Here is a 27,868-nt window from a genome sequence, read left to right as displayed (position 1 = left end):
ATTCACCCAGAATCTGGGTACAGGTCACATGCTTGAGAACAGATGAGTGGATATAGCAACTATGGTGCATCTATACAATGGAATACTACACAATAGAGTTGCTGTTAGGAAAAGTGAAGTCATGAAATTTGCTTATACATGGATGAACATAGAGAGTATTCTTGCTGAACAAAGTGAGTCAAAGGGAGAAGGTATAGTATGATTACACTTGTTTGTGGAATACAAAAATAGATGTATGATCACTGCTAGTAAGCTAGACAAAGAGGGGGACCTCCTACTCTAGCAGCCTGAGGGGTGATGGTGGAGGATATGGGTTGCAGAAAGGGAACAGGGGAGGGAGGAGGACCAATTTGGTGGTGGGTATTTCCCTGATTCAATGTCAATATGTACCTAAAATACTAATGTGAAAGATATGTAAGCCACTATGATCCAAATAAAAATTTAAAAAGTGCAAAAAAATTTATATGACAATAGAGATGGGTCCAAGAGGATTGGTCCATTGTAGGAAGCTTGCCCCCGCAAAGCAGGGGAATACTGTTAGGGTAGAGAAAGAACTACTATTACAAGGATAGTTGAAAATGATCACTCTGGATAAGAACTGGGTGCTGAAAGGAGATATAATGATATGCATGATATCCCTTCAGTAACAATGCTGCAAGAAAAAGCATCCGATAGAAAGAAAAAACGTAAGAGAGTGCATGGGGGAAGGTGAGAGGAAAACTGGGAACATTGGTGGTGGGAATGTATGCTGGTGTAGGGTATTGGACATTGTGTAACTGAAATTCAATAATGAACAACTTTGTCATCTCAATGAGATGCAATTAAACAGTTTGTTTAAAACAAGGAAACTAAAAGAAAGACACTGCCAAGTTAAAGGCAGTCCAAAGGAACCTATTCATATGGCTGTTATTTGGTATCCCATAATAGAGAAACAATGACTTCAGCATTCACTCTTCATTGTAATCATGAAATATAAAAGTGTCATTTATTAGTTCATGAAAGTAATAGTTGAGATGATTATTTCAGACTTTAAGACCAAGTGAATTAGCCTGAGAGGCAGAATTACAAGTCAATTTCACTTATGGCTAGCATAAGAGGCAGGTATTGAAAAAACTCGATAGCACTATGTATGAACTTCTGTACTTTTGTGCTTTATAAATCTATTTCTTCTGCAAAGTGCAATTTTTCATTCAGGAAATATAATTATCCTAACATTTTATTTGTATTGATTGATATATAGATATACAGAAATACACAATGCATAACAACACAAATAAATTGCACCTGAAATTCATTTTTTAGTCCCTTGGAGCCCAACAGAATAAAATGTTTGTTAAAAATACAGCTGTGCTGGCAATACTATTGCATGAGAGAAAACATATTTGTTTCTGATCCATGAAACTTATAGATCAAAGAAATGAAAATGAATTTTGAGAAACCTGGCTTCCAATTGGGTTTTTGTTTTTCCAAACATGTATTATAATTTTGGATGTGGTGACTTTGTTCTTGGTGGATATTTGGATTTGGGATGTTTTATAATTTAAGCTCTGATGTCCATTCTCTTAGCTAATCATATGAGGCTACACAGGCTTCCATAAACCACTTCAATGTGACTTAATTCTGTAAAGTTCTCCAGTCTTATCTCTACAATTTGTTATCTTTCCCAGCCTTATTTGTGTTCATGCAGTCCTTTTGTTCTCTCTTGATTACACTACCAAACCCACATATCTGTAATTTAATGGTTAGGCCATGCTTTAGTCATCAAATTATCTCTTTAAATGCTTACTAGAACACCCAAAAAGGTCAGAAAACACAGAAGAGGGCCGGGCGGTGGCGCTGGAGGTAAGGTGCCTGCCTTGCCTGCGCTAGCCTAGGACGGACCGCGGTTCGATCCCCCGGTGCCCCATATGGTCCCCCAAGAAGCCAGGAGCAACTTCTGAGCGCATAGCCAGGAGTAACCCCTGAGCGTCACAGGGTGTGGCCCAAAAACCAAAAACCAAAAAAAAAAAAAAAAAAAGAAAACACAGAAGAAATTTGTATACTTAAAGCACATTAGTTATAGTTTCAAAGAATACATTATATAATTTTCTTCAATATCTAGTTTTGTGGGGCCAGAGTGATGGCATGGAGTGGTAGGATGTCTGTCTTGCCGGTGCTAGCCTAGGGCTGATCGCTGTTCTATACCCCAGTATACCATCTGGTCCCCCAAGCCACTTGGTCCCCCAAGCCAGGAGCGATTTCTGAGCACATAGCCAGGAGTAAACCCTGAGAGTCACCAGGTGTGGCCCCACAAAACAAACAGAAAAAATCTAGTTTTGTAGGAGAAATGTCTCCAATTTTTAAGTCACAAGCGCACTTATTAATTTGAAGTTTTCTATTGTATATAGCTTTCAGGATGTTTTATATACATGTATATATATATATATATTCAACTTAGTACCTCCTTTCTTTATCTATAAAATGGAACCTGATTTATAATTCTTTCAATTTTATCACTGTGGTAACTGAGAAAATGGCTATGCTATACAACCACTAAAGTAGTAAAAAAAAAAAAACAAAATGTCGGGGCCAAAGCAGTGTAGCAAGTGGTAAGGCATCTGCCTTGCCATCTCTAGACTAGAATGGACTGCAGTTCGATCCCCCTGTGTCCCATGTGGTCCCCCAAGCCAGGGGTAATTTCTGAGCCCATACCCAGGAGTAACCCCTGAGCTTCACCAGGTGTGGCCCCATAACCAACCAAACAAACAAACAAAAAGAAAACCCAAAATGTTATTCTGGTTAAATATGCTAGGATTTATTTTGTGTCCATATTATAGTATGTAAGTATTCAGACTTTGGCTAACCCCATCACCAATACATTAGATTATCCATGTGCCGCTTACATGGGTACATCAAGTGGTTTCTTATAGCTTAGAGTCCTGCCACAGTCATCAACATGTACCAAAAGAATTCTGAGACTACAAGTTTTTTCCAGTTGTGTGGAAGGAAAGTCGTGGTCTCAGACATCTGCTTCCTGTCCCCACTATTACTCAGACATTACATGTTCATTGGATGGGAATTCAGGTGAGATCTACTTCAACTGTCCAAGGACCCTGAAGGTGCTGTGGCTCAGATAAATATGTTAAATGAGAATAAAAGCACTGATACTTAAAACCCAGGACTAGTAAGACAAGAAAACAAAATATTTTTAGCTTATCGAGAGTGTGTCTACTATCATAGGTTGTGTAATCATGATTCCCTTTTGCCTCCTATTAGGATGAAATATTATGAGTGTACATAGAATGCAAAAGAGATAGTTTCATGTCTATAACCTTCCTGACCTAAATTCTCAATCTAAATTTATTATTAAGAGGCATTAAATTTATCAAAAGACATTTGGGGCTGGAGCAGTGGTGCAGCGGTAGGGCATTTGCGTTGCATAGAGCTAACCTAGGAAGGACAGGCGTCCCATATGGTCCCCCAAGTCAGGAGCCAGGATTTCTGAGCGCATAGCCAGGAATAACCCCTGAGTGTCACCGGTGTGGCCCATCCCCAAAAGACATTATACCAACTTACTGGTATATTCTTTTCATTTATATATACCATATCCTCATTTCTACAACTGTTCTGAAAGTTTAAAAAATAGAAAACCAAATAATTTTGATATATTGAGATAGTAAAAACATGACACGACACTGATTTTTAGCAACTGAGACGAGAGATTGGATTCTATTGAAGAGCATAAAATATTAATGATCGATTTATAACATTTATATATGCACTGATATTATATAATAAATTGTCATGATGAATTTCATGACTATATAATGCTATTATGGTTATTATAGAAAAATCTCTTATTCTTAGGAAATACATACTAGAGTATTTTGGAGTAAAAAGACAAGGTAACTCAAATGGGTCAGGTAAGGAGTAAAGTGTGGGATTGGAGCTATAGTACAATGGGAGGGTGCTTTCCTAGCACATGACCAAATCAGATTCAGTTCACAGAATCTCATATGGTACCCCAAGAAACATTCAGAGTAATTTCTGAGCAGCACTGGGTGTGTGTACCTGTACAAGAGCATTCACATCCCTAAAGAGATAGAGGGATATAAAACAAAATTGAAGTAAATAGGGGCCAGAGGTTTGATACCTAGAACCACATAAGGTTTCACAAGCCCAATCATGACTAATCCCCGAGAACTTCCTTGTGTGGTCCCCAAACCATAATAATAATAGTGTAAATGGAAAAATAGCTAGTGAATATGTGTAAAAGTATACAAAAGTTCTTTATATTTTTCTACTCGTTTACAAATTTGAAATGATATCATAGTAAAAAAGTGAAAACTGAATGAGATGATCACAGATCTATTTTCTAAAGTTTGCTCTTAAAAGAATAATTTATACTTAATATTCATGTCCTGTCTTTAAACAGTAAGTTTGTAGGACCAGATCAATAGTAGAGCCATTAGAGTGCTTGCAATGCACATGTCTGACTTATGTTCTATCCCTGGCACCTCACATGGTCTCCTGAGCCTGTAAGAACTCACATAGCACCCCCACCTTAGTGCTGAGTCAGGAAAAAGCTCTAAGCACTTCTTGGTCGGGCTCTAAGCTCATAAAAGTAATTTTAAAAATATAATCACATAATAAAATACTTACAATGAATACAACAGGCTCCTGCAATTGTCCTGCAATGAAAGGCTTGTCTTAGCCTTTCAGTAGTTAAATTCAATTTTATATTGGGTACAAAAAAGAAAATAAATACCTCTATACAACAAATCTGAAAACTCCCCCAGGATTAATTATGTCAGTACTCACCAGAATGGGGTTATTTTGGATGATAAGTCCTTGACTCAAGTGAACTGAACATGTCAATACAAAACCAGATTATTCAAGTATGCAAAGTAAATGCCCAAAGTATCTCCAGCCCTTTAAGGAAGATACTGATAGAAGAGACTGATGGAAGGTAGAGTAACTGTAGTTAAGTCACACTTCTCCAAAGTAAAGTAAGGGTTGAAATGAATTGGAAAAAAATAAAGTCAGAATTAATGCAGCAGTGGTTATATATACCAACAGAGTAGGCTACCTGCCACCTGGAAGGTCAACATTAATAAGATTTGCTGCTGCGTAGAAGAATAAGTGAAGGCTGATGTGAATGTAATTTTGATCCATTTTACAATCTCTGGTTAATGTTGGCTAACCGTACTAATCAGCAAATCTTCCTTTAAGAAACCAAGTACCTCAGTAAGATAATTACAAAATTCTTATCAGGGTCAATACCAGAAGTTTTAAGAGGTCATTAGAGGAGTCAAATAGGCCTTCAGAACATGCAACAGTTAGACTTACCAGGAAATTTAAATTGTGAAATATAAAGGAAATGAATGTTAGGCTATAATGTTCAATAAAAATCTTTAGTAAAGTTCAATAAAACACTTTAATAAATTTCTATGAGGAATAAAGCAACAATTAACTATTTTAATTTGCAGTTTCTGGGTCCTAACAGTACAAATAGTTCCACCGTAGCCAAGTTACAGATTATATAATTAGCAATATATATTATCAGACTCCATGATTTAGTGTTAAGGACTTCTTGGGTACCATGGGTAGCAATCTGGTGTTTACTATATCTACCACTTCCAGGCTAGGCTGTCAGAGCAAGTAACTTAACCTTTCTAAGTACCAATTTCCTCACTTGTAAAATGGAAATAGAAGGAAAACGAATAGCTTAGAGAACTAAGTAAAACTAATTATTCTACTTCTAAATGATCTTATGACTGTGACAATTATGACTGTGGAGTTGGCTATATTGGTGGCTTTCTATCTTTTGTACTCCCATATCAAGTTTTGTGAGTAGGGGTAAGTAAGATAATCATCAAGCAAGGTGAGCCAGAGTATGATAAACAGCACAGAAATTATACCCACATCAATACAGAAATGAGACTCAAGGCTATGAACAATTTATATTTTCAATACAGAAAACATTTCTGGGTGGGATTTCGTTTGGAAAATGGTGCTAGAAAATTGATATACTCCATTATTTTAATACTATATTTAAATGGGCTCACTTAGAGGTGTGGAGTTACTCAAGATAAGTACAAAGTGTATAGGCTCTTTCCACCACAAGCCAAAATCTGCTTGGTAAAATAGGTAACAAAATGAGTATCTATTTCCCTTTTTATATTCTACAAATATAAAGAGTAATATCAGTGCTAACTTTCTTTTGTTACTATTTTTATATCACTTCAATTGACTGGTGCTTTAGGAACCTATATTGCCATCAGCACCTTATTTGCCATATATATGAATTGAAGAAACATTAGCTCCTTTCCTTTGCAATGTATATGAATTGAGGAAACAAGTGCACCCTGAGATTTTGTGTGGTGACATGATTCCTTCAGTGTAGCTAGTTGGGACACTTGTAGTCTTTCTTTTTGATTAAATGTAACACCAGGGAAATACACTGGAGTCCATCAGAGTAAATCAAAGGGACAAGACATTTGGCTTCTGCTGGGATTTTCAGTGCATAAAGCTTATGGACCATGAAGAGAAATTCTGGCCTTGTAATGTTATGGAAGTAGATGAAAGTGAAAATTGTTGTCTCACCATTAAAATATTCAAAAGTAAAGAGGTTTAGTAAGGTATAAGAGACATAATACCTTGTGCTTCCGGAGGCTCCCAGGACTGGTAGGTGTAGAGATGGGAGACTGTTTAGACTTCGGGGTAGAGAGCTGGCTGCTAGAGGTTCCATTTGCTAGTCCAAAGCAAGAGAAAAGGAGGGGATAAAAATCAACACCACACAAATGAACAACTTATCCTTCCCCTCTAAAGACACTAAGAACATTCTAACCAAGTACCCAGACAACTGAGTTATTTGATGAGTAGAACAAAAGTGAACAGAAGCACAATTCTTACAAAGGCAAGAAGTACAGTCCTCAGTTAATTCGATGCCAGCCTTGTGCAAGGTTGGCTTGATCCTCCCATCATTTCCCTCCCTCAAATGCTTCCAATTACAGGCTCTGCTTCTTTTCAAATCTTTTTTGCATATTTATTTAGGTTTGACCCTAACAATATCTCTGGGAGGAGCTAGTCTGGGAAAGTATTATTTCGTTTCAATTGTATAGGTAAGACAAGTTGAGGCACAAATGAGGTTCTGTGCCTTATCTTAAGGGAATGTTTTGGACCAGGGCTCTTTATTGGCAGATGAGTTGGCAGGCGTCAGGACAGTACCACTGCCCATCTTTCACTTTCTCTCTTTTCCCTTCCACTTTTTTCATACCCTCAATGACAAAACAGAAAGAAATAGGACTACTGAGGAAGAAAATGGGAAACAAAGTGAAGGAGGAAATTTTAATAAAAAGGTGATAAGAAAAAAAGCAAAAATGAAAGAAATCATGAATGACCAAGATAGACAAGGAAGAGAGGGTATGAGTTTAGAACAGGACAACCGCTATGTCTGAAGTAGGTAGAAAAACATGTCAATACATAATGTAAAAATTATTAATTTATAGTGAATTTTACACTAATCCTCCACTAATGCCAACTTACTCCACCAGAGTTTCCAAATTACCTCTTATATCCCACCCTCCAGCCAACTATGGTGACAAGCACCTTTTTAAGTTTGGTTGTAAATTGGGTATCATTTCACTGTTGTTGACTCTCTGGTTTAAATATTTAGTTCTGTCAGTCCTTAACAACATCAATGTACCTGAATCTCCTTGGTCATTGCCACCCATAATTCTTCTAGTTCTCCCTCTCATATGGAGCCAAGGATGCTATAGGTAACCTCCCTTAAACCAATATAATCCCTCTTCCAGTTATTCAAAATGCTGCATTTGAATGATATCATTTTGTCTAAACCCTATACAAGCAGCTTCCAATTTTTTTATGCTTTGGGGCCACACCAAGCAATGGTCGGGGATTCCTCCTTGTTCTGCCCTAAGGGGTTACTCTTGGCAAATTGGAGGAAGAACCAAATGGTGTCATACCAACTGAACAAGAGCTCCAGTTCCGTCAATTAAGCAACTTTCAAAACTACTCCTGTTGGGAGGCATGCAAAAAACACATGCATTACAAACATACAGAGCCATGCAATCAGATATAATTAGAGTGGGGGGGAGAAGCAACACCAAAAGGAAATATCTGAAAACGTCTTTAAATCCAACATTTAAAGACAGAAAATATGGTAAGGATTTCTAGGGCTTGGCCTGTGGGGAATAGGGTTTGAGGAAATTAGACTATTATAGTGGAGTTTCTTTAAGGGTGATAAAGAGGATGTGATATTTAACAGTTTTGGTTGTTATATCACTGTGGTCAAACTTTGCTTTTAATTGTATATTTAAGTGTGTGAATCCTTAAGTTATGTAAATTATATCTTAATTACGCTATTAAAATGAATTTGAGTTAGTTGGGCAGAGAATGTAGAAGGGTTAGTCCAGATTAGAATTCCAAAAACAGAGAAAAGAAGTGGAGGTTCAAAGACAATACAGTACATTATGTTATAGAAGTGCAAATATCTCAAAATGTCTCAAGCAGAGATGGCTAGAAGTAATTGAAACAAAGAACAATAAGGGATGGGAGTCTTTTGTGTAGCCTAAGTCAAAATTCAGTACCAATTTGTGAAAGAAATTTGCAAATATGCCATTAAATTCACATTTTAAATCTGTTGCTCTAGTTGCCTTGAAAAATCCAGATTATGGGGTAGACTAAGGGTAGGAGCAAAGAGATTGGTTAATATAGTGATTTTTACCCTTTTTATAGCTGAGAATTGGCACCTAGTTCCCACTATATTTGTACTATCCTCACATCAGCAGTTAATAACTACTGTGGTAGATGAGTGTTTTTCAACATTTTCACACCTGTGAACCACAGGTCCCTGAAACAGCGCTTGAAAAAATAGTGGGTTACATGATAGCACTTTGTTTGAGAAGAAAGATCATGTAAGCTTAAATTAAGGCATTGGGGAGAGGGAGAGAAGGGATAAAATTGTAGTCAGAGACACAAAGATCACACAAATTTAGATTATTATATAAATGAATACCCCCTTTTAACCACCAAAAAAGGATGATCTGTGCCCAAACTGCTGTGGAAGCAAGGGTTTTTCAGAGGGTTTTGCAAAACCAAGGAGGCAATTTGCAAAAGGCAAGAGTCTATGAAGTCATAATAAGAGAGCACAATAATATATTCTCCAGGGAAAGGACATAGTTCCTGGAGGAGGCCCTCAGGCACTGTAGGTACTCTAACAGTTTTCAAGATAAGGGGAGATATCTTAGAGATTTCTCTTAGCTGACTTATTAAAAATTATTCTGCCCTCAGCCTTGACATGTAACAGAAATCTTATTTAGGTATTCCCAAGTAATTGCTTCGTTTCTTTTCACAATAGCTGTTTCCTTTGGAACAACAAATTCAGTTTTCACAAAGTTCTTTTAGCCACAAAATGAAATGGTGGTTACTGTACTCCAGTAGGAAAGTTCTTTCTTTCACCTACACGTATTTATCTAGGTGAGAACTTCATTGATTTTGCCCAAATATGAGACATGGTCACCCTCAATCATGTCTGCAGTGAATTGGAGCCCATCTCTTGGTTTTATTTTATTTTTATTGTTTTGGGTTGTTTGTTGGAAGATAGTCTACTTTCTTAAAATTACTGATAAGCTTGAATTCGTTCACATCTTCTTAAAGATGTTTTATTACCTTTTAGTGACAACCTTAACCGACAAAATTCATCTTTTATAAAATCAAACAGCTATAAAAACACTTGGGCTTTCTTTTATGTTATTTTAACTTGGGAGACATCAGTAAAACTATGAACTTTTGTGAAATTGCCTTTCTTTTTTTTTTTTTTTTTTTTTTTTTTTTTTTTTTTTTTTTGGTTTTTAAGCCACACCCGGTAACGCTCAGGGGTTACTCCTGGCTATGCGCTCAGAAGTTGCTCCTGGCTTGGGGGACCATATGGGACACCGGGGGGATCGAACCGCGGTCCGTCCAAGGCAGCGCTGGCAAGGCAGGCACCTTACCTTTAGCGCCACCGCCCGGCCCCGAAATTGCCTTTCTAAGGACTATTCATCACAATGGATTTATATCTGTATTATTCTCTGCAAACAAATAAACAAAAAAGGAGATCCCATTTAGAGAAACTAACACAAACTCTGGATAAGATGCTCATAGAGTTACCATTCTGCTCCTAACTAGGTACAAGTATAAATCCAAGAAACAATTTAAGTAGCAACCAAAGCAGAATTCTGAAAAAAAAAAAAAAAAAAAAAGACTGGAAATGTGGGCTGGAAGCCCAGGTGGGTCTATTGGCACAGCGTACTGCTTTCTTTGCCATTAACTGAGTGTGGCAATTGAGACTCAGTATTTCCCACATGCCAACCTCACAGCAGATTTTGGACAAAATAAGACATTTTATTTCAATGTTGTGGAAAAACAAAGCCTATAAAATATCAACATGGTTGCAAGCAAGAAAATATGGGAAAAATTCTGCTGATATTGGGCAGGCAGGGTAAATTCACCCCTTCCAAGTTAGACTTACAGCTGTCTTTTTACAGTAAGATACTATATATCTAGAGATATGAGAAAGTAGAAACTTTCTCACCCCAAAAGAGAAACTCATGGTTCTCTAAAGAAAAGAGGTTCTCTAAGCAAGTATTTGAAGCAGGAAGTGTTTTTGTTTTGCTTTGTTTTACCATTTTCTCAGGCTAATTTCACCATTCTACCTCCCAAAAGATAGGTTTTATCTAAAGGTTAGTTGAAGATGAAATTCCCTTATCTTTTGGATAGTTTACTCATTTACTATTGAATCAGAAATCCCCAGAGTGTTTATTAGGCTATTAATTTGCCTAAAGTATTGTTTTTATTTCTTCATACCCTTACTATTTTTCCCTACAATTGCTTTTTTTTTAAATTAATACTTTATTTAAGCACCGTGATTACAAACATGTTTGTAGTTCAGTTTCAGTTATAAAGAAAGGACATTCCCCCTTCACCAGTGCAATATCCCCACCATCAATGCCTCCCATTTCCCTACAGTGGAGTTATTTCTCTAGACATTGTAATAATGCCCAGAGACAATAGAGATGAGGGCCTGAAGAACCGGCCTCTGTGTGAAGCCTACCACAAAGAGTGGTGAGTGCAGTTAGAGAAATAATTACATCTCTTAGTTTTAGATATGCACATCTAGCTTATTTATCAAATTCTAGTTTTGTATTTAATATTCTCTAAAATTTCTGATGGAAAAACTTCAGCGGCATTGTGTATTCCATTTATTTCTCTATAGTCTCTATACATGTGTATATGTTTATATATGTTCCCCCTGGAAGCCATTCTTGCAGGAAATCAATTTAATCTTTCCATAGCCAAAATGCTTGATTTTGTCATCAACATTCAAGAAGTGTTTTTAAATCAGTTAAATAATTTTGATTGTTTTCTGTTGCCATCCGGTGCTTTACTAGTGTGACATATTGGTAGGGGAGAGGTGCAGGACCTCTGCCTGTCTTGGTGGCTTTTCTAGAACATCAGGTGTTTCTCGGTACAGGTTTAGAGAAACATTTTCATAAATGAAGAGCCACATGGCAGTCTGGACCCTTCCAGAATGCTTCATTCTTGAAAACTACAGACTATCCCAGACATCCCTGATGGGATGAAACTAAGATGGAGAGAGAAATAAGAAAATGTAGAACTATATTAGAAAATGTAGACTCTTTTCTAGGCAAAAGCTTCAATACTTACAGACGAGAAAAAGTAGATTCACATTTTCTTCTATGATTTATATGGAAGGGAAACATGGCAGAGAACCATGACTACTGATTCTTTTTTCTGCTTGTGATTTTTGCACCACCCCTGGCTCTGCACTAAGGTATTACTCCTGATGGGCTAGGCGGGGTGCCACTTGGCAAATGCTCTTTCTGATCTACTATAATCTGGCCACTTTTATTTGTTTCTGTTTGTTTTTTGAAGATTCTGAAGCTAATTCGTGTAAGTGTCAAATAAATTTAGCATCAGAAAATAAGGACCAAACTGGTCTAAGAAACTACATTGTCTTGAAATGGCAAATTCATGGGGAAGGCTGTGAATTTAATTTGTAAAGACTAGAAATAACACTGTCTCTTATCACACCTAAGATTCACAGCTGTATTTGACCTTCAATTTACACAGTCCAAATTCTGTCATGCTTCTATTCTCGTTGCATATTTATTTATTCATTTGGTTTCTTTTGAACCACACCTGGCAGTTCTCAGGGGTTACCCTTAGCTGTGTGTTCAGGAATTACTCCTGGTGGTGCTCATGGGAACAAATGGGATTCTGGGGGTCAACTCCAGGTCAGCAACATGGAACCTGGAAAGCAAGAGCTCTCTCTACCCACTATACTATTGCTCCTGCCCCCACAACATATATTTAATTTTCCTCTCTACAAGCTGTTATGAGCTTTTCAATTCCCTACATCAGCTTATCAGTTCTATCAATGAATAAAATATAATAATGACTCTTTCATAAGTGTATTGATGGGCATTAGCTTTTATTTTCATCCACTCTCATTCTGTCAATTTGGCTCACATAATTTCATTCACACACTTGGGCACACACACAATCAGTGTACAAGCAAACAATTCGTGCATTTGGTTTGTGGAAGGCGCATCAGAATCAGCTTGCTTTCAATTTTACTCTATTGCTCTTCCTTTTTAATACGACTTCCTTCTATAGTCTCGACTTTTGTTCTAGTTGACTTGACTTTTATTCAAAAAGCATCCTTTCTCTCCATAACCAGACCAACTAGGCATTGTAGACATCATTTCATTGTCTTGAAACAATGCTGTGCAAATCAGCCAAGAGAGCACTCGACTTCTATTCTGCAGAGTTCATTGTAAAATTGTTGTGTGTGTCCTGCTCTTCACTCTTTTCAACTGGTACCCTTCATCTAGGTAGCACTATTACCAAGAAGACCTTGCCCAGGGATAGCTTACTGTATTCTCTAACTGATAGTGATCATCTTTCAATTATTGGTTCTGGCACAATGAGCAATGTGATTTATAATATGAAACATGAAAAAATTAAAACCAATATAAATTGGTCTTTCTGGCACAGAGCTCTGAAAACTCTTTGGAATTTCCAGCACAATGAAAGTCATAAAGAGGGCTTTTGATATGCTAATGAGGAACTTTTGGAAAGGACCCAATTATAGGGGCTGGTTGCCAAACAGAATCAAGCTTGTTATTAGAAGCTTAGACTTTTCAGTTCCATACCCGACCCTCAGGGAACAAGGAGGGTCTGGATGTTGAATCTATCATTAACAACCAATGATTTCATCAATCCCTGCTTATGTAATAAAGCCTTCATAAATCCCCAATGTACATGAACCAATTTGAGGAGAACTGAATGCTTGAAGAAGGCACAGAAGCTTGGAGCTCTTTCCCCATACTCTTCTAGCATTATACATTGATCTCCAGATTAGTCAATCGAGCAATAAATTGTTTCACTGAGTTCTGTGACATGCATGCCTGTTATCAAATTGAATCATGGTAGTCTTTGATTCAGAGTCAATGATTTAGCAGAACTTGGTGACAATTTGGGATTGCAATCATAAATATGTTGGTTTCCTTTAAACATTTCTTTTCCCGAAAAATTAAGAATTCCTCTCTCCAAGGAGGGAAATTAGCAACTAAACACTTTGTTTACATGGTATGAGGGTATTCTGATTTGTAACACTGAACTGAACACAAAATCAAGCTTCTAGATTTTGTTTTGATACCTATTTAGAAACTGAAATATATTCCTTACTGAAAACATCCCCAGTCTACCAAAAAGGCTGCATTAATACTTGGGGTTGTATATTTACACTTTCCTTCAATGCAATTTAATAATAATAAGTTCACTAACCTTTAACTAATTTAATAAGTTCACTAACCTTTCGTGATTAAATCAAAGAGCATGCTACAAGGAATTACTGCACTCCTTTTCCCACAAGAATATAGGAGTTCAGAAATATTACTTCTTGCTTCAGTGACATAAATGACCTTTTATTGATGATAGTTACTACAAGGTTTTGCTCACAGATTCATTTCAAAACAGCCCTAATATAGGTATATTACTGAAATGAAAAAAAATTCATGCATGCTCAGTGAGTTGGAAGGAGAAAGAAAAATACCAGATGAATCTTCTCATATGTAGAGTATATGGAAGCAAAGAAAGGGAATAGGCAATCCCCACTGGAAACTAACAGTAGGATACTATCATGAAGGCATTGACTTGAAGCTGCAAAGGGTCAGAGAGGGTGGGGAAGAAGAATCCTGGAACTGTGATGGGGAGTTGTTGACACTGGTAAAGTTGTACTGCAAGTGTATAAAACAATAACAGGGAAACACTTGAAAACCACATTACCTCAAGAAAGCACTTTCAAATAGCATTGGTACAACACAATTGCCACTGTGACCTTTTACCAATCGGTTCTCTTCCTTTTTTTTTTTTGGTTTTTGGGCCACACCCGGCGATGCTCAGAGGTTACTCCTGGCTATCTGCTCAGAAATAGCTCCTGGCAGGCACGGGAGACTATGTGGGACACCGGGATTCGAACCAATCACCTTAGGTCCTGGATTGGCTGCTTGCAAGGCAAACACCACTGTGGTACCTCTCCGGCCCCATCTCTTCCATTTCTAAATGGTATTTTTATAGTCATGGTGAAATTACAAAATTATTCATGATAGTTTTTCAGACATACAATGTTTTAGTACCAATCATTTCACCAGTGTCCACACCATTTGCCTTCCACCAGTCTGTTTCATAAGGGGTGATTTTTGGGGGGGTATATATAATTTTTGTACTATTGTTGACAGTACTGTAGCTGATCAGGTTTCATACATAACACATTAGCAACTTTCAGCACCATGTTCCTTCACCATAGGAATTTATCCCCTACCCACCACCATCCTCCAGCCTTTTCAAGGAGTTTGTTCCCTACTAAATACCAGTTCTCATATACTATGGTTCCATGGTCTTTGTGTACTCATTCTCTCAATATTAGGTTTCTTTATACCTTGCTCATGAGAGATCATCCCATGACAGTCTCTCTCTGATCAACTTTTCTCACCACGATACTATTGAGGTTCATTAAGTAGCAAGTCGCATGCTGTGCCTTTTTTTTAATGCCTGAGTAAGTATCACATTGCATCTATCTACTATAGTCTCTATATCAATCATCTATTCTTGGGCCGTTGAGTTATTTACAGATATTCAGTATTGTGAATAGTGCTACAAAAACAAAGGGGTAAAAATATGTGTCTCTATTTTGTTTATGGGCCCTTTGGATATAATCCAAGAAGGGAAGATGCTAGATCAAATGAAAGCTCAATTCTTAGTTGTTTTTTTTTATAAAGTCCATATTGTTTACCAAAAAAGGCTGGACTAGTCCACATTCGCATTCCCCACCAGTAGTAAATAAGAGTCCATTTGTCCCCACATCCATGCCAGTACTGGTTGTACTTTTGAAGTATGCTAGCCTTTGTGGTGTAAGATCATATCTCAGTGTTGTTTTGATTTTTATTTCCCTGAAATAAAAGCATTTTTTCATATGTCATTTGGCCATTTGTATTTCTTCTTTGATGAAGTCTGTTGATCTCTTCTCCCCATTTTCTGATGGGGTTGGATTTTTTCTTATTAAGTTTTATCAGTACACTATAAATCTTTGATGTTAACTCCTTATAAGATGGTTGATAGGTAAATAATTTCTCTCAATGTGTAGTTATCTTTATATACTGGTAATTATTTTCTTTGAAGTGCTGAAGCTTGATTAAATGTAATTGTGTTTGTTTATCTTTGCTTCCACTAGTTTGCCAGTGGTGTTACATACTTGAAGATATCATAGAGAGTTCTACCTACATTATCCTCTATGTGCCTTATGGATTCAAGTCTGATATCCAGCATATTTATTCAATCTGATGTGATTCTTTTTTTAAACAATTTATTACATACATGATTGTGTTTGGGTTTCAGTCATGTGAAGAACACCACCCATCACCAGTGATTCTTATATATGGTGTTAGAAAGACATATGAGGGTTTTTTTTGCATGCAGCTGACCAGTTTACACAATACCAGTTGTTGAACAGGCTTTCCTTATTTTCCATTTCATATTTTTGCTGCTTTATCAAAGATAAATTTATTACCCATGCCCCCTTTTTGGACATTCCACTATTCTTCTGACCTGAAGGTCTGTATTTATTACAACACTATGCTCTTTTAATTTTACTACTGCATTATAATACAGTTTGAAGTTGGAAAAATGATGCCCACTATCTCTTTTCCAAGGATCACTTCATCTATTCAGGGACACTGATTATTTCATATGAATTGCAGTATAGTTGCTTGATATATTTCTTTGAATAATGCCATGTGTATTGTTATATGTACTGCATTGAATCTGTACAGTGCTTTAGGAAATGTTGGCATTTATTTTTATTTAAATAACTCATTTATCTTTCATTACTTTAATATATTGATTTTAGTGTATGAATTTTGTAGCCTGCCACTTTAATATATAAATCTACTGCTTCTAGAAGCATTTGTTGGTAAAGTATTTAGAATTTTCTCAATATAGGACCATATCATCTGCAAATAGGAATTTTTTTTCTTATCTGGATGATCTTGATAATTTTGTCTTGCCTAACTGCTATTGTAAGTTCTTTCATTAATATGCTGAATAGAAATTGTGAAACTGGACAATATTGTCTTGAGCCTTTTCTTAGAATGAAAGCTTTATTTTTCTCCATTCATTATAATTTTTGCTGTGGTATTGTGGTAAATGGTTTTGACTGTTATGAAAAGTTTCATCATTTCTCATTTTTGAGAGATTTTGTCATGATTGGTTACTGGATCTTGTCAAACTATTTCTTTGTGTCAATTTCTATAATCATATGATTTTTATTTTTCTTTTATCCATATGGTATGTTGTGTTGATTTGCATACACTAAACCAACCTTGCATCCCTGAGCTGAATACCACTTGATCATGGTGTATGATATTTTTGATGAGTTGTTGGATGTTTATTTGCTAGTATTTTGCATTTGTGATCATCAGGGATATTGATCTATAGTTCTTTTTGTTTGTAACATCTCTGTTTGTGTTTTTTTTTTTTTTGTATCAGGGTGATGTTTGCTTCATAGAAGCTAGTTGGCAATGTTTCTCTTTCTTCAATGTCCTGGAAGAAACTGAAAAAGGTTTGGCAGTAGGTCTTTTGTAACGACTTTAAATAACTCACTGGTAAATAAATCTGGAACAATGCTTTTGTTTTGGGGTAGGCTTTTGATTATCATTTCAATTTTTCAAGAGAAATAAGTAGGTTTGTTCAGGTGTTCCATTAATATTTGGAAGGTTATAGTAGTTTAAGAATTATCTATTTATTCTAGTTACTCTTATGTTCTGTAATAAAGTTTTAATTTTCAAAGTAAACTGATTATCTTGTGAATATCTATGTTATCTTTTGTAACTTTATCCCATTTTCATTTATGATTCTGAATGCAAGGGATCCCTCTCTCTTTCCGTGTGAATCTTGTTAGTGGTTATTGCTCTTGTTTGTTTTTTTTTTCAAAGAATGCCAGCTCTTGGTTTCACTGATCTTTTGGATGAGGGGGCTCCATTAATTTTTGCTCTAAGTTTTATTATTTCCTTCCTCCTGCCTGCTTTGTGCTCCTTTTGTTGATTTTTTTATGGTTCCTTAAGTTGTTTCTTTGTACCCTTTCCCCCTTCTTCCTCAATACCATTTTTGCTGTGTCTTACAAGTTTTAGTATGTTATGACCTCATTCTCATTTACTTTCAGAAATCTTTTTATTTCATCTCTAACCCACTGGTTTTCACCAAAGAGCTATTTAATTTTCAAGTTTTTCTCCAGTTCTGTTTGTAATTAACCACTATTTTAGGTCATCATGCTATGATATATTATTATGATTTCTATCCTCTTCACTTTGTAGAGGTATGTTTGTGTCCCAAAATGTTATCTATGTTGGAAAATGTTGTGTGTATTGAGAGCTCTAAATAAATATATATGTATATATAAATATACATGTATATAGTTATAGTAGATATTCATTTCTTCCACTTGTTCCTTCAAAGCCAGTATTTCCTTACTGAGTTTTAGTATAGTTGATCTAGCACAAAAAGATAATAGAGCAGTTCAGAAGAGTGGTCATATGCACTGATGCTCTGGAGGAGGGTGTGACACATTCAGTCTAGCACAAGGGGTAACATTATGGTAAAAAAAACTTGTTGCCCCATTCACTATTTTTTGTTTTTTGGCTTTTGGGGCACATCTGGGGGAGCTCAGAGGTTACACCTGGCTCTGCACTCAGAAGTTGCTCCTGGCAGGCTTGGGGGACCACGTGGGATGCCAGGATTCGAGCTACCATCCATCCTGTGTTGGCCATGTGCAAGGCAAATACCTTACTGCTGTGCTATTGCTCTGGCTTCACCCATTCACTATTTTTGTCCCTTTGTGAGGTCTCTTTTCTCAGGTCCCTGTTCTGAGTGCCAGATGAAAGTGAGGCTGGTAAAGTCGGATCCCAGGCAAGTAGAGAGCTTATAGACTAAAAAACCTTCTACTAGCCACTTCTGGAGGGGAATAACTCCAAGAACCCACAATTTTAGGTAGGAAAGGGATATTTATAATGTGTCTAAGTCAATCAGGTTAGGAGAAAAATAGGAAAAGTAGAAAAACAGGATAAGTGTTCTGGTTAAAGGAAAAATAGGACATGGGCTATATTTTGGTAGAAAACAGAATATCAGAATATATGCTGTGTCTAGGGACAAAAACAAAATGTTTTCTCTGTGAGGTTCTGAGTTTACCTACAGTAATAATTTGAATTTATTGAATATTAAATTAATACTAATTTAATATGTTTTTACAAATTATTTTAATAAAGGCCCAAGTATAAATTTAGGACTTCATACATGTTTTCTACTATTGTGCTATATTATTCGTGATCTCTTTTTTAACTTTAAAATATATAATTGCTTCATTTAAATACCCTGGTTACACAGTTATATATATATATTTCATCATATAATGTATACCACCCTTCACCAGTGCATATTTCCTGCCACCAATGGCCCTATTTTCATCCAACTCCTCCTTCCCTTCTTGTCTCTGGAGCAGGCATTTTTGCTTCTATTTCTCACTCTTTCTTTTCGTTTTTGACATTGCGGTTTAAACTATTGTTAATAATTGGTGCCATGTATGTAACTTTACCCCCTTTCAACACCCAGCTCTTGTCCAGAATGATCAGTTCCAAACTAATTCTCTACAATTCTCTACTCTAACTGTACTCACCACTCTTTATGGGAAGCTTCCTACTGTGGACTGTTCCTCCTGACCTTCCTCTATATTGTCTCTTTGGCTATTATTACCAGACTCTCTTTTATTATTCTTATATACCACAAATGAGTGAGATTATTTTATGTCCATCTCTCTTCTTCTGACATATTTCACTCAGCATAACAATTTCCATATCATCCATGTATAAGCACATTTCATGACTCACTTTCCTAATTGTTGCATCGTATTCCATAGTGTAGATGTACCATGGGTTCATTAGCAAGCCAACTGTTCTTGGGCACCTGTGTTGTTTCCTTATGCTGTCTATTGTAAACAATGCTGCAATGAAAGCAGAGAACTTTTTATTGTGATTTTGTGTTCCAAGCATATATTCCTAGGAATGGTATTCCTTGATCACATGGAGGGTCAATTTCCAGTTTTTTAGGAACATCCATATTCTCCAGAAAGGCTGGACTAGTCGGCATTCCCATCAGATAGGTATTTGGTGAATAGCTTCTTCCACTCCATAATTAGCCTTTGTAAACTAGTCACTGTTTCATTTGAAATGCAGAAGCTTCTCAGTTTAATGTAGGACCATTTGTTTATATTTGATTCCATTTACTTGGCTAGTGATGTTTCTTCTTTGAACATAATTTGGTCTCAATGTCATGAAGTGTTTTGCCTAAGTTTTTCAATATGTATGCCATGGTTTAAGGTCTGATATCAAGATATTTAATCCATATTTTTTCTTTTCTCTTTCTTTTTTTTGGGGGGAAAGCCACACACGTTTGATGATCAGGGGTTACTCCTGGCTAAGTGCCCAGAAATTGCCCCTGGCTTGGGGGGACCATATGGGACGCGGGGGGATTGAACCGTGGTCCTTCCTTGGCTAGCGCCTGCAAGGCAGACACCTTACCTTCAGTGCCACCTCACAGTCCCCAATTTTTATTTGACTTTTCTGTGTGTTGTTAAAGAAAGGTTTGAGTTGACTATTTTTTGCCTGTATTTGACTTATCTAACAGCACTTGTTGAAGAGGCTTTTTTTGCTTAACTTTGAATTTCTTACCTATTCATCAAAAATTAATTGTTGTATGTTTGAGGGTCAGTCTCACAATAATCAAGTCTATTAAATTTCAGGAGAACTTTATATACTTCTCTGAAGTATGTCATGAGTTTTCTTAGAGAGATTATATTAATTATGTACAATGCTTTGGGATGTATTGCAATTTTAATGATCTCACAATCCATGAGAGGGTGTATGTTTCTATGTGTCTCTTTTTATTGCTTGAAGCAATGTTTTGTAATTGTTTTTGTTGTAGATCTTTCACCTCTTTAGTTAAAATGACTCCAAGGTACTTTCTTTTATGTGACAATTGTTAATGGGATTTTTAATTTTACTTTCTTCTAGTTCATTATTTGTATATAAAATCCATGGATATTTTTTGCATGAAAATTTTGAAGCCTGTGACATTAGTATACAAATCTACTCTTTATAAATTTTTTGGTACTGTCCTTGAGATTGTCTAAATATAGTATCATGTTGCCTGCAGACACTGAGAGCTTGACTTTCTTTTCTATCTGGATGCTGTTGAAATTTTTTTGCCTGATTGCTATGGAAATTGAATATAAATGGTGAGTGGGAGCAAATTTGTCTTGTGCCAGATCTTAGAGGCAAGGCTTATAGTTTTTCTCCCTTGAGTATAATATTTGCCATGTACCTGTGGTAAATGACCTTGACAATATTGAGAAAAGTTACTTTCAATCCCATCTTGAGAGCTTTTCCATGAAATCGTGTCATACCTTTTCAAGTGCTTTATCTGCATCTATTGATCTGATCATGTGATATTTTCTTTTTTCTTTTGTTGATATGGTGTGTTATAGCTATTGATTTGTATAAAACCATTCTTGCCTCTCTAGAATTAATCCTACTTGGTCATGTTATATTACCTTTTTGATAGTGTTGGATAGTATTTGGTAGTATTTTGTTGAGGATCTTTGCATCTGTGTTCATCAAGGATAGTGGTCTAGTGGTCTGTAGTTTTATTTTATTTTAGTTTATGTTGTGGTATTGCTTTCTGCATTTGGTAATTGGATGAAGTTAGCTTTATAAAAACTATTTAGGAGTGTTTCTGTTTCTTCAATGTACAAGAAGAGCCTGGAAAGAATTGGTGGTCTGTCCTCTTTAAGTTTGAAAGAATTCCCTGGTAAACCATCTGAGGCTAGGCTTTTTGTTTTGTTTTGTTTTGTTTTGTTATTTTATTACCATAAATTTCCTCAATATTTATAGGTCTAGCATATAGGTATACTAGGTCATCTTGGTTTAATTTGGAGTGGCTATAGTAGTCCAAGAATTTATCCAATTCTTCTATGTTCTATTGTTTTGTAGCATAAAGATTTTTTAAGTAATTCTGATTTTCTTTGAATTTCTGTAGTATCTATATTGACATCCCAATTTAAATTTCTTTTTCTTTCTTTGCTTTTCTGTTTTTGTTCTGTTTTTTTTTGGGGGGGGGGCACACCAGTTGATACTCAGGGGTTACACCTGGCTATGCACTCAGAAATCACTCCTGGCTCAGGGAAACATATAGGACACTGGAGATTGACCCAGGTCAATCTGGGCAACAGCATGCAAGGCAATTGCCCTGCCACTGTGCTATCACTCTGGTCCCTCAATTTAAATTTCTTTTTTTCTTTGTTTCTCTTTTTTCTTCATTTTCTTTTCAATTTAAATTTATTATATGGTCTATTTACTTCTCTGTTTCTCTTTAAGAATCTTGATAATGGTTTATTGATCTAGTTTATTTTTCAAAGAACCAACTCTTGCTTTCAATGATCTTCTGGGTTATTTTTGGCATGTAAAGTTCATTAATTTCTGCTCTAAGTTTTATTCTTTCCTTCTGTCTTTATATTTTTGGCTCATTTTGTTGATAATTTTCCCATTTTAAGCTCTGCAATTACTTTATGTATGTAGAAATGCTCAAAAAGTTATAAATTTTCCTCTTAATACAGCCTTTCCTGTGTACACAGGAAATTCTGATAAATTGTGTCTTCATTCTCATTTGTATCTAATAAACTTTTGATTTCCAATTTAATTTTCTCTATGACCCAATTGTTGTACAGTAGTGAGCTGTTAAATTTCCAGGTGTTGAATTTTTTCTGGGTCTGTTTGTAATTTACTTCTATTCTCAGTTCACCATGATCTAAAAGATAGTTGATACAATTTCTATCCTCATGATTTTAGAGTTATAGGTTATGGCTTAGAATATGATCTATTTTGGAGAATGTGAAGTACGAAGGAGAAGAATGTGTATCCAACTTTCTGGGGATAAAGAGCCATATATCTATTGTTCAGGTATATATATGTTCATTTTTTATATTTATCCTGGGTCTCTGGGAGTCCAGTGGTCCATATATATGGTTCATATATATGATTCATATATATATGGTCCATATACATATATATATATGCTTGTGTGTAAGCCACTCTTCCATTTCTACTTTCAGAGCCTTTATCCTTATTAAAATTTAGCCTGATTGACCTATCATGGGTTGATAGGGTGGTTTTGAACTCTCCCATTCTAATTATATTGCTATTGATGTCTTTATTCAAATCTAACAGAAGTTGTTTTAAGTATTTTGCTGGCCCTCATTGGGTGTTTATATGTTTAAGAATGTGATTTGTTTCTCTTATACAGCTTCCTTGATTACTTATTAAAAAGTGTACATCTCTGTCCTTTAAAACATTTTAAGCCTGAAGTCTGGGTTTTCTGATGTTAGAATGGCCGCCGAAACCTTTTTAATGAATTTTTTGCTTTAATGGTTGTCTCCAACCTTTGGTATTGAGTCTATGTTTGCTCTGACTATTTTTATGTGTTTCTTGCAGGCAGCACAATGTTGTATTCAGTTTTCTGACCCATTGTGTTACTCTGTATCTCTTAATTGGTGCAATTAGTCATTCATATTGAGAAAGATGATTGTCATAAGATTAAGTGTCATCTTTTTTTAGGAGTTTGTTGTGTTTGTTGAGTCTGCTTTACCTTAGAGTAGATCCCTCAATTCTTCCTTTAAGGTTGGTTTTGAGTCTGTATTGTTTTTGAGCTGTAGTTTACCCATGATGCTGTGTATCATTCCTTCAAATATGAATGAAAATCTGGTTGGATGAAGTAGTCTTTGCAAAGCATTCATTTTGCTGAGTTTTGTTGCTGTATCCATCAATTCCTAGGGCCTTGAGGATTGCTCATAATACATCTGCTGTAAATCTTAAGGACAATTCTTTTTATTTAATTTTCATCTTCAATCTTACTTCTTACTGTATTAAATCCCTATCTGTGGGTTCATTGCAACTAGTATGTGCTTTCGGACCTTTAATTTGCTCTCTTTTAGCTGGTACTCTTCGCGCATCCAGGATGTGATTGCATGCAGTCTTTACTATGGGATTTTTCTGCAATAGTATCATTGACTGTTCATTTTTCACATTTATCTTGGGTCTCTGGGAGTCCAGTGGTTCTTATGTTGTTTCTTTTGAGTTTATCCCAGATTTTGATTGTCTGATCACTTGTTTTGCATATTTTTCCCATTTTTTTCTTTGCTTATTTTTAGGCTCTTTTCCAGCCTTTTCTTCTGTATAGAAGTGTTATACAACTCATCTTCCATCTAACTGATTCTGTCCTAAGCAGCTGTTATTCTTCTGGTGAGACATTCTACTGAGTTTTACATTTCACCTACCAAGTTTTACAGTTCTTTTATTTCAGTTTGAAGTTTTCTCATTTCTACTTTCTTATCTTCTTGAATCTTAATTGTGGTTTCTGTAGTTCTTTTCAGACTTTCTTTGAACATCCTCCACATTTTTTTCTCCAAAGTCCTTATCAAAGAGGCTTTACAGTTGGCCCATACTCATCAAATCTTCATCTTTTATTAAATTTTAAAAATTAAAAAACATTAAAAATATATTTTAAGAACCATCAATTACAAAGTTATTGATAGTTGATTTTTAGGCATTTAATATTTTAACATCAATACCACTACCACTGTTCCCAAACTTTATTATTTCCCCAAGCCATGATTGCCGCCATGACAGACATAGTATAGGTTTTGATGAATGCAGCTTTCTTCACATGTTTTCAACATCGTTGAGTCTGTTTTTTTTTTTTTTTTTGGTTTTTGGGTCACACCTGGCAGTGCTCAGGGGTTACTCCTGGCTGTCTGCTCAGAAATAGCTCCTGGCAGGCACGGGGGACCATATGGGACACCGGGATTCGAACCAACCACCTTTGGTCCTGGAGCGGCTGCTTGTAAGGCAAACGCCGCTGTGCTATCTCTCCGGGCCCGAGTCTGTTTTTCATATCATCAGTTATAACACTCTCTACATCACCACTGAAATCAAAACCAAAACCTATATTCCCCATTACTTCCCTGTCTCATTTTCTTCCTGCCTGTCTTAATTTCTTTCCTTCTCTGTCCTTTTGTCGAACTTCTATGGTCAAGGGTAATCTAAACATCTCCTTTTACTCATTTAATTATATTCTATTCCACAGATAAGTGAAATAGTCCCATGTTTATCTTTCTTCTTCTGACTTACTTAACTTGACATGATATCTTCCAGCTTCTAGCAAATTGCATGGTTTTATCATTCCTTGAAGCTGCATATTATTCCATTATTAATATGTACTTTACCTTAATAATGCATCTTCCATATATCAGCTATTGTACTATATGCAACATTGAATAATACTGTTGTACATATGTCCCTTTGAATCAATGATTTTAATTTCTATGGGCAGGAACCTCAAAGTGGAATTGCTGGGTCATATGACATCTCAACTAAATGTTTACTGAGTATTCTTCATAATGTTTTCCACAGGGGTTAAACCAGACAAAATTATCACCAATAGTGGATCAAAGTTTCTTTTTCACCAAATCCTGGCAGCAATATTTTTCCTACTATTTTGACATATGTCATTTCCACTGGTGTGAGACGATATCTCATTGTTGTCTTGATTTGTACTTCTCTCAAAATAAGTGATGTTGAGCACTTTTTTTGTGCCTATTAGTGTTCCACTTTTCTTCCTTTGAGAAGTGTCTGTTCATTTCTTCTCTCCATTTTTGGGATGGTAGGGGGAACAGGGCTGGCAGTGGAATGCAAAATTATTCTGTGGGAAGACACTGCAGCATCACCGGCTGCCTTTGATGAGAGGGACAGGAGGGTCCTTCTTTCTACACACACACACACACACACACACACACACACACACACACAAAGAGAGAGAGAGAGAGAGAGAGAGAGAGCAAGGTTTCAGGGCTAAGTGGCAGGATGCAAAAGCAGGCTCTTCTTTCCGGGTTTTTGATAGGGTTTTTGAATTTATTTTTTGTTGATCTCTGTTATTACTTTATATATCAAGCTTTTATCTGACGTGATGAATGTTAATATCTTACCATCCAATTAGCTGTCTTTATTACTGGCCTGCTTATTTCTACTTTTCTGGTATCTAGAGGTATTCAGGATTTACTCCTGGCTAAGTACTCAGGGATTACTTTTGATGGTACTCAGCGAATCATAAGTGGTATTCGGTATTGAAATGGAGTCAGTCACATTTGGGTAAGTTTCTTAAACTCTGTATTATCTCTCAGGCCTATACTTATTTTCTTTTGTTTTTTTTTTTTTTGGTCACACCCAGCAGGTTCAGGGGTTACTCCTGGCTCTACACTCAGAAATCACTCCTGGCAGGCTCGGGGGACCATATGGAATGCCAGGATTTGAACCACCATCCTTCTTCATGCAAGGCAAATGCTCTACTTCTCTGCTATCTCTCAGGCTCTTATTTTGACTTTTAACTGTGATTGCTAGAAAAAATTACATATAGGGCTCTTATTTCTGAGTAACACATTTCTGTTAGATCTATTCTAGAGTGTTAAACTCAGAAAGGTGAGAAAAGTCCGTCAGCCTATAATTACAACCCAAAGCCAAATGATTCAGGAACTAAAGACTAGAGAACACAGTTCTATAATGATCATACAGAGACATGCGCACATTTTTGTATCCCTGGAACTACCCTTTCAAAGATGGTTTATTATGTTAAAGAAGTCATTATTAGGTGTTTTGCAACAGAGATTTTATTTATTTTATTAAATAAATTTATTTTATTTTATTTTATTAAATAAATTTTATTTAATGACATCTCTGAAATGGGTGCAAACAGGTCAAGAGAATTGAGGGTGGGGCATACTGAATTGCTATAACAATGACTTACTATTAAAAATAGCAAAGTAATTATCTCATTACACTTGTCTCAATCCACCAGGAAGAGTATTTCACTTCCTTGGGAGTTTTATTAACATTCTTTTCCAGCAAGTAGCTTCTTTGTTCTTTTGGTTCAATTTAATTCAATTCAACTATATATAAAGAGAAATTAATATATTAACAACTAAAATGGAAAAAGACCCATAGAAAACCCCTCTTATTTCTAAAGTCAGGCTTACCTATGGTATCAAATGACAAGTCCTTAGTGGAAGAAAACGTAGCAGTTTCTGCAAACATCCCATAGACTTTTTGGTTCATTTTTATCTCTACAATAGAACTTTGACATACTCTAATGCCTTATGCCCTCCTAAGTTCATAGCAGCACTATTTACAATAGTTAGAATCTGGGGGAAAAAACAGTTTCTCAACAACAGAAGAGTGGCTAAAGGACCTGTAGTATACAGTGGAATACTATGCAGCTGTTAGGAAAAAATGAATTTATGAAATTTGCTTACATGGATGGACATAGAGATTACTCTGCCGAATGAAATATTTCAGAAGGAGAGGGATAGATATAGAATAATCTCACTCATTTGTGGAATATGAGATATGGTAATAATATTCAGAGACAACAGAGATGAGGAACAGGAGTACCACTCCTCGGTAGGAAGCTTGCCAAAAGAGCAGTGAGTGCAGTTAGATTAGATCAAGGCTCACTATGTCAAATATAGTTGGAACTTATCACTCTGGACAAGAGACTGGGTGCTGAAAGGGGGAAAATGACATACAAGATACTCTACATTTAATGATAGGGCAAACCACAGTATCAAAAATGAGACACAGAAGCAAAATGCCTGCCCTAAGACAGGTGGGTAGGAGTGGATGGGAGTGGAGTTGGGGGCATTGGCGGGGGGAAATGTATACTGGTGAAGGGTAATTCTATGATATATAATCAAGTATGAACAATTTTGTAAGCACAGTGCTTAAATAAAGAATTTATTGAAAACAGAAAAAAAACAGATACTGCTAATGGAAATTAGATCTAATGAGTTCTGCCCTGTAAGAATTATTATCTCCTGACAACAATATTATATGGATAACTAAAGCCTAGGGTTTAATAATATACATTCCATTTATGATACAGTATATTAGTAGGAAAGACATGAGGGAATAAATTGTAAAGATTTTGATATATTTATAGGCATAACAGGAAAGATATGCATTAAAATAATGAGTATGGAACCAAATTATGATGCAAATTCAGATTAAAGAGCATAATTTTACTAACCCTTAATTAAAACTGAAACCAAATGTGAACTGAACCAAAACCTGGACCAAATAATACACACATATAT

The 27,868-nt window shown here is 36.0% G+C and overlaps 1 protein-coding gene across 1 annotated transcript in view; it reads right to left on the bottom strand.

Moving 5' to 3' along the window:
- Positions 1-27,868, bottom strand: part of DCX (doublecortin) — a 151,235-nt gene that overhangs the window by 8,902 nt on the left and 114,465 nt on the right. The window contains exon 6 of the mRNA XM_049767601.1: positions 6,639-6,733. Coding sequence (XP_049623558.1) covers positions 6,639-6,733 — 95 coding nt within the window. The remainder of the gene's footprint in view (positions 1-6,638; positions 6,734-27,868) is intronic.

The sequence above is a fragment of the Suncus etruscus genome, chromosome X, assembly GCF_024139225.1.
Source record: "Suncus etruscus isolate mSunEtr1 chromosome X, mSunEtr1.pri.cur, whole genome shotgun sequence".
Classification (NCBI taxonomy): Eukaryota; Metazoa; Chordata; class Mammalia; order Eulipotyphla; family Soricidae; genus Suncus; species Suncus etruscus.
This window is presented reverse-complemented; position numbering and strand designations above follow the sequence as displayed.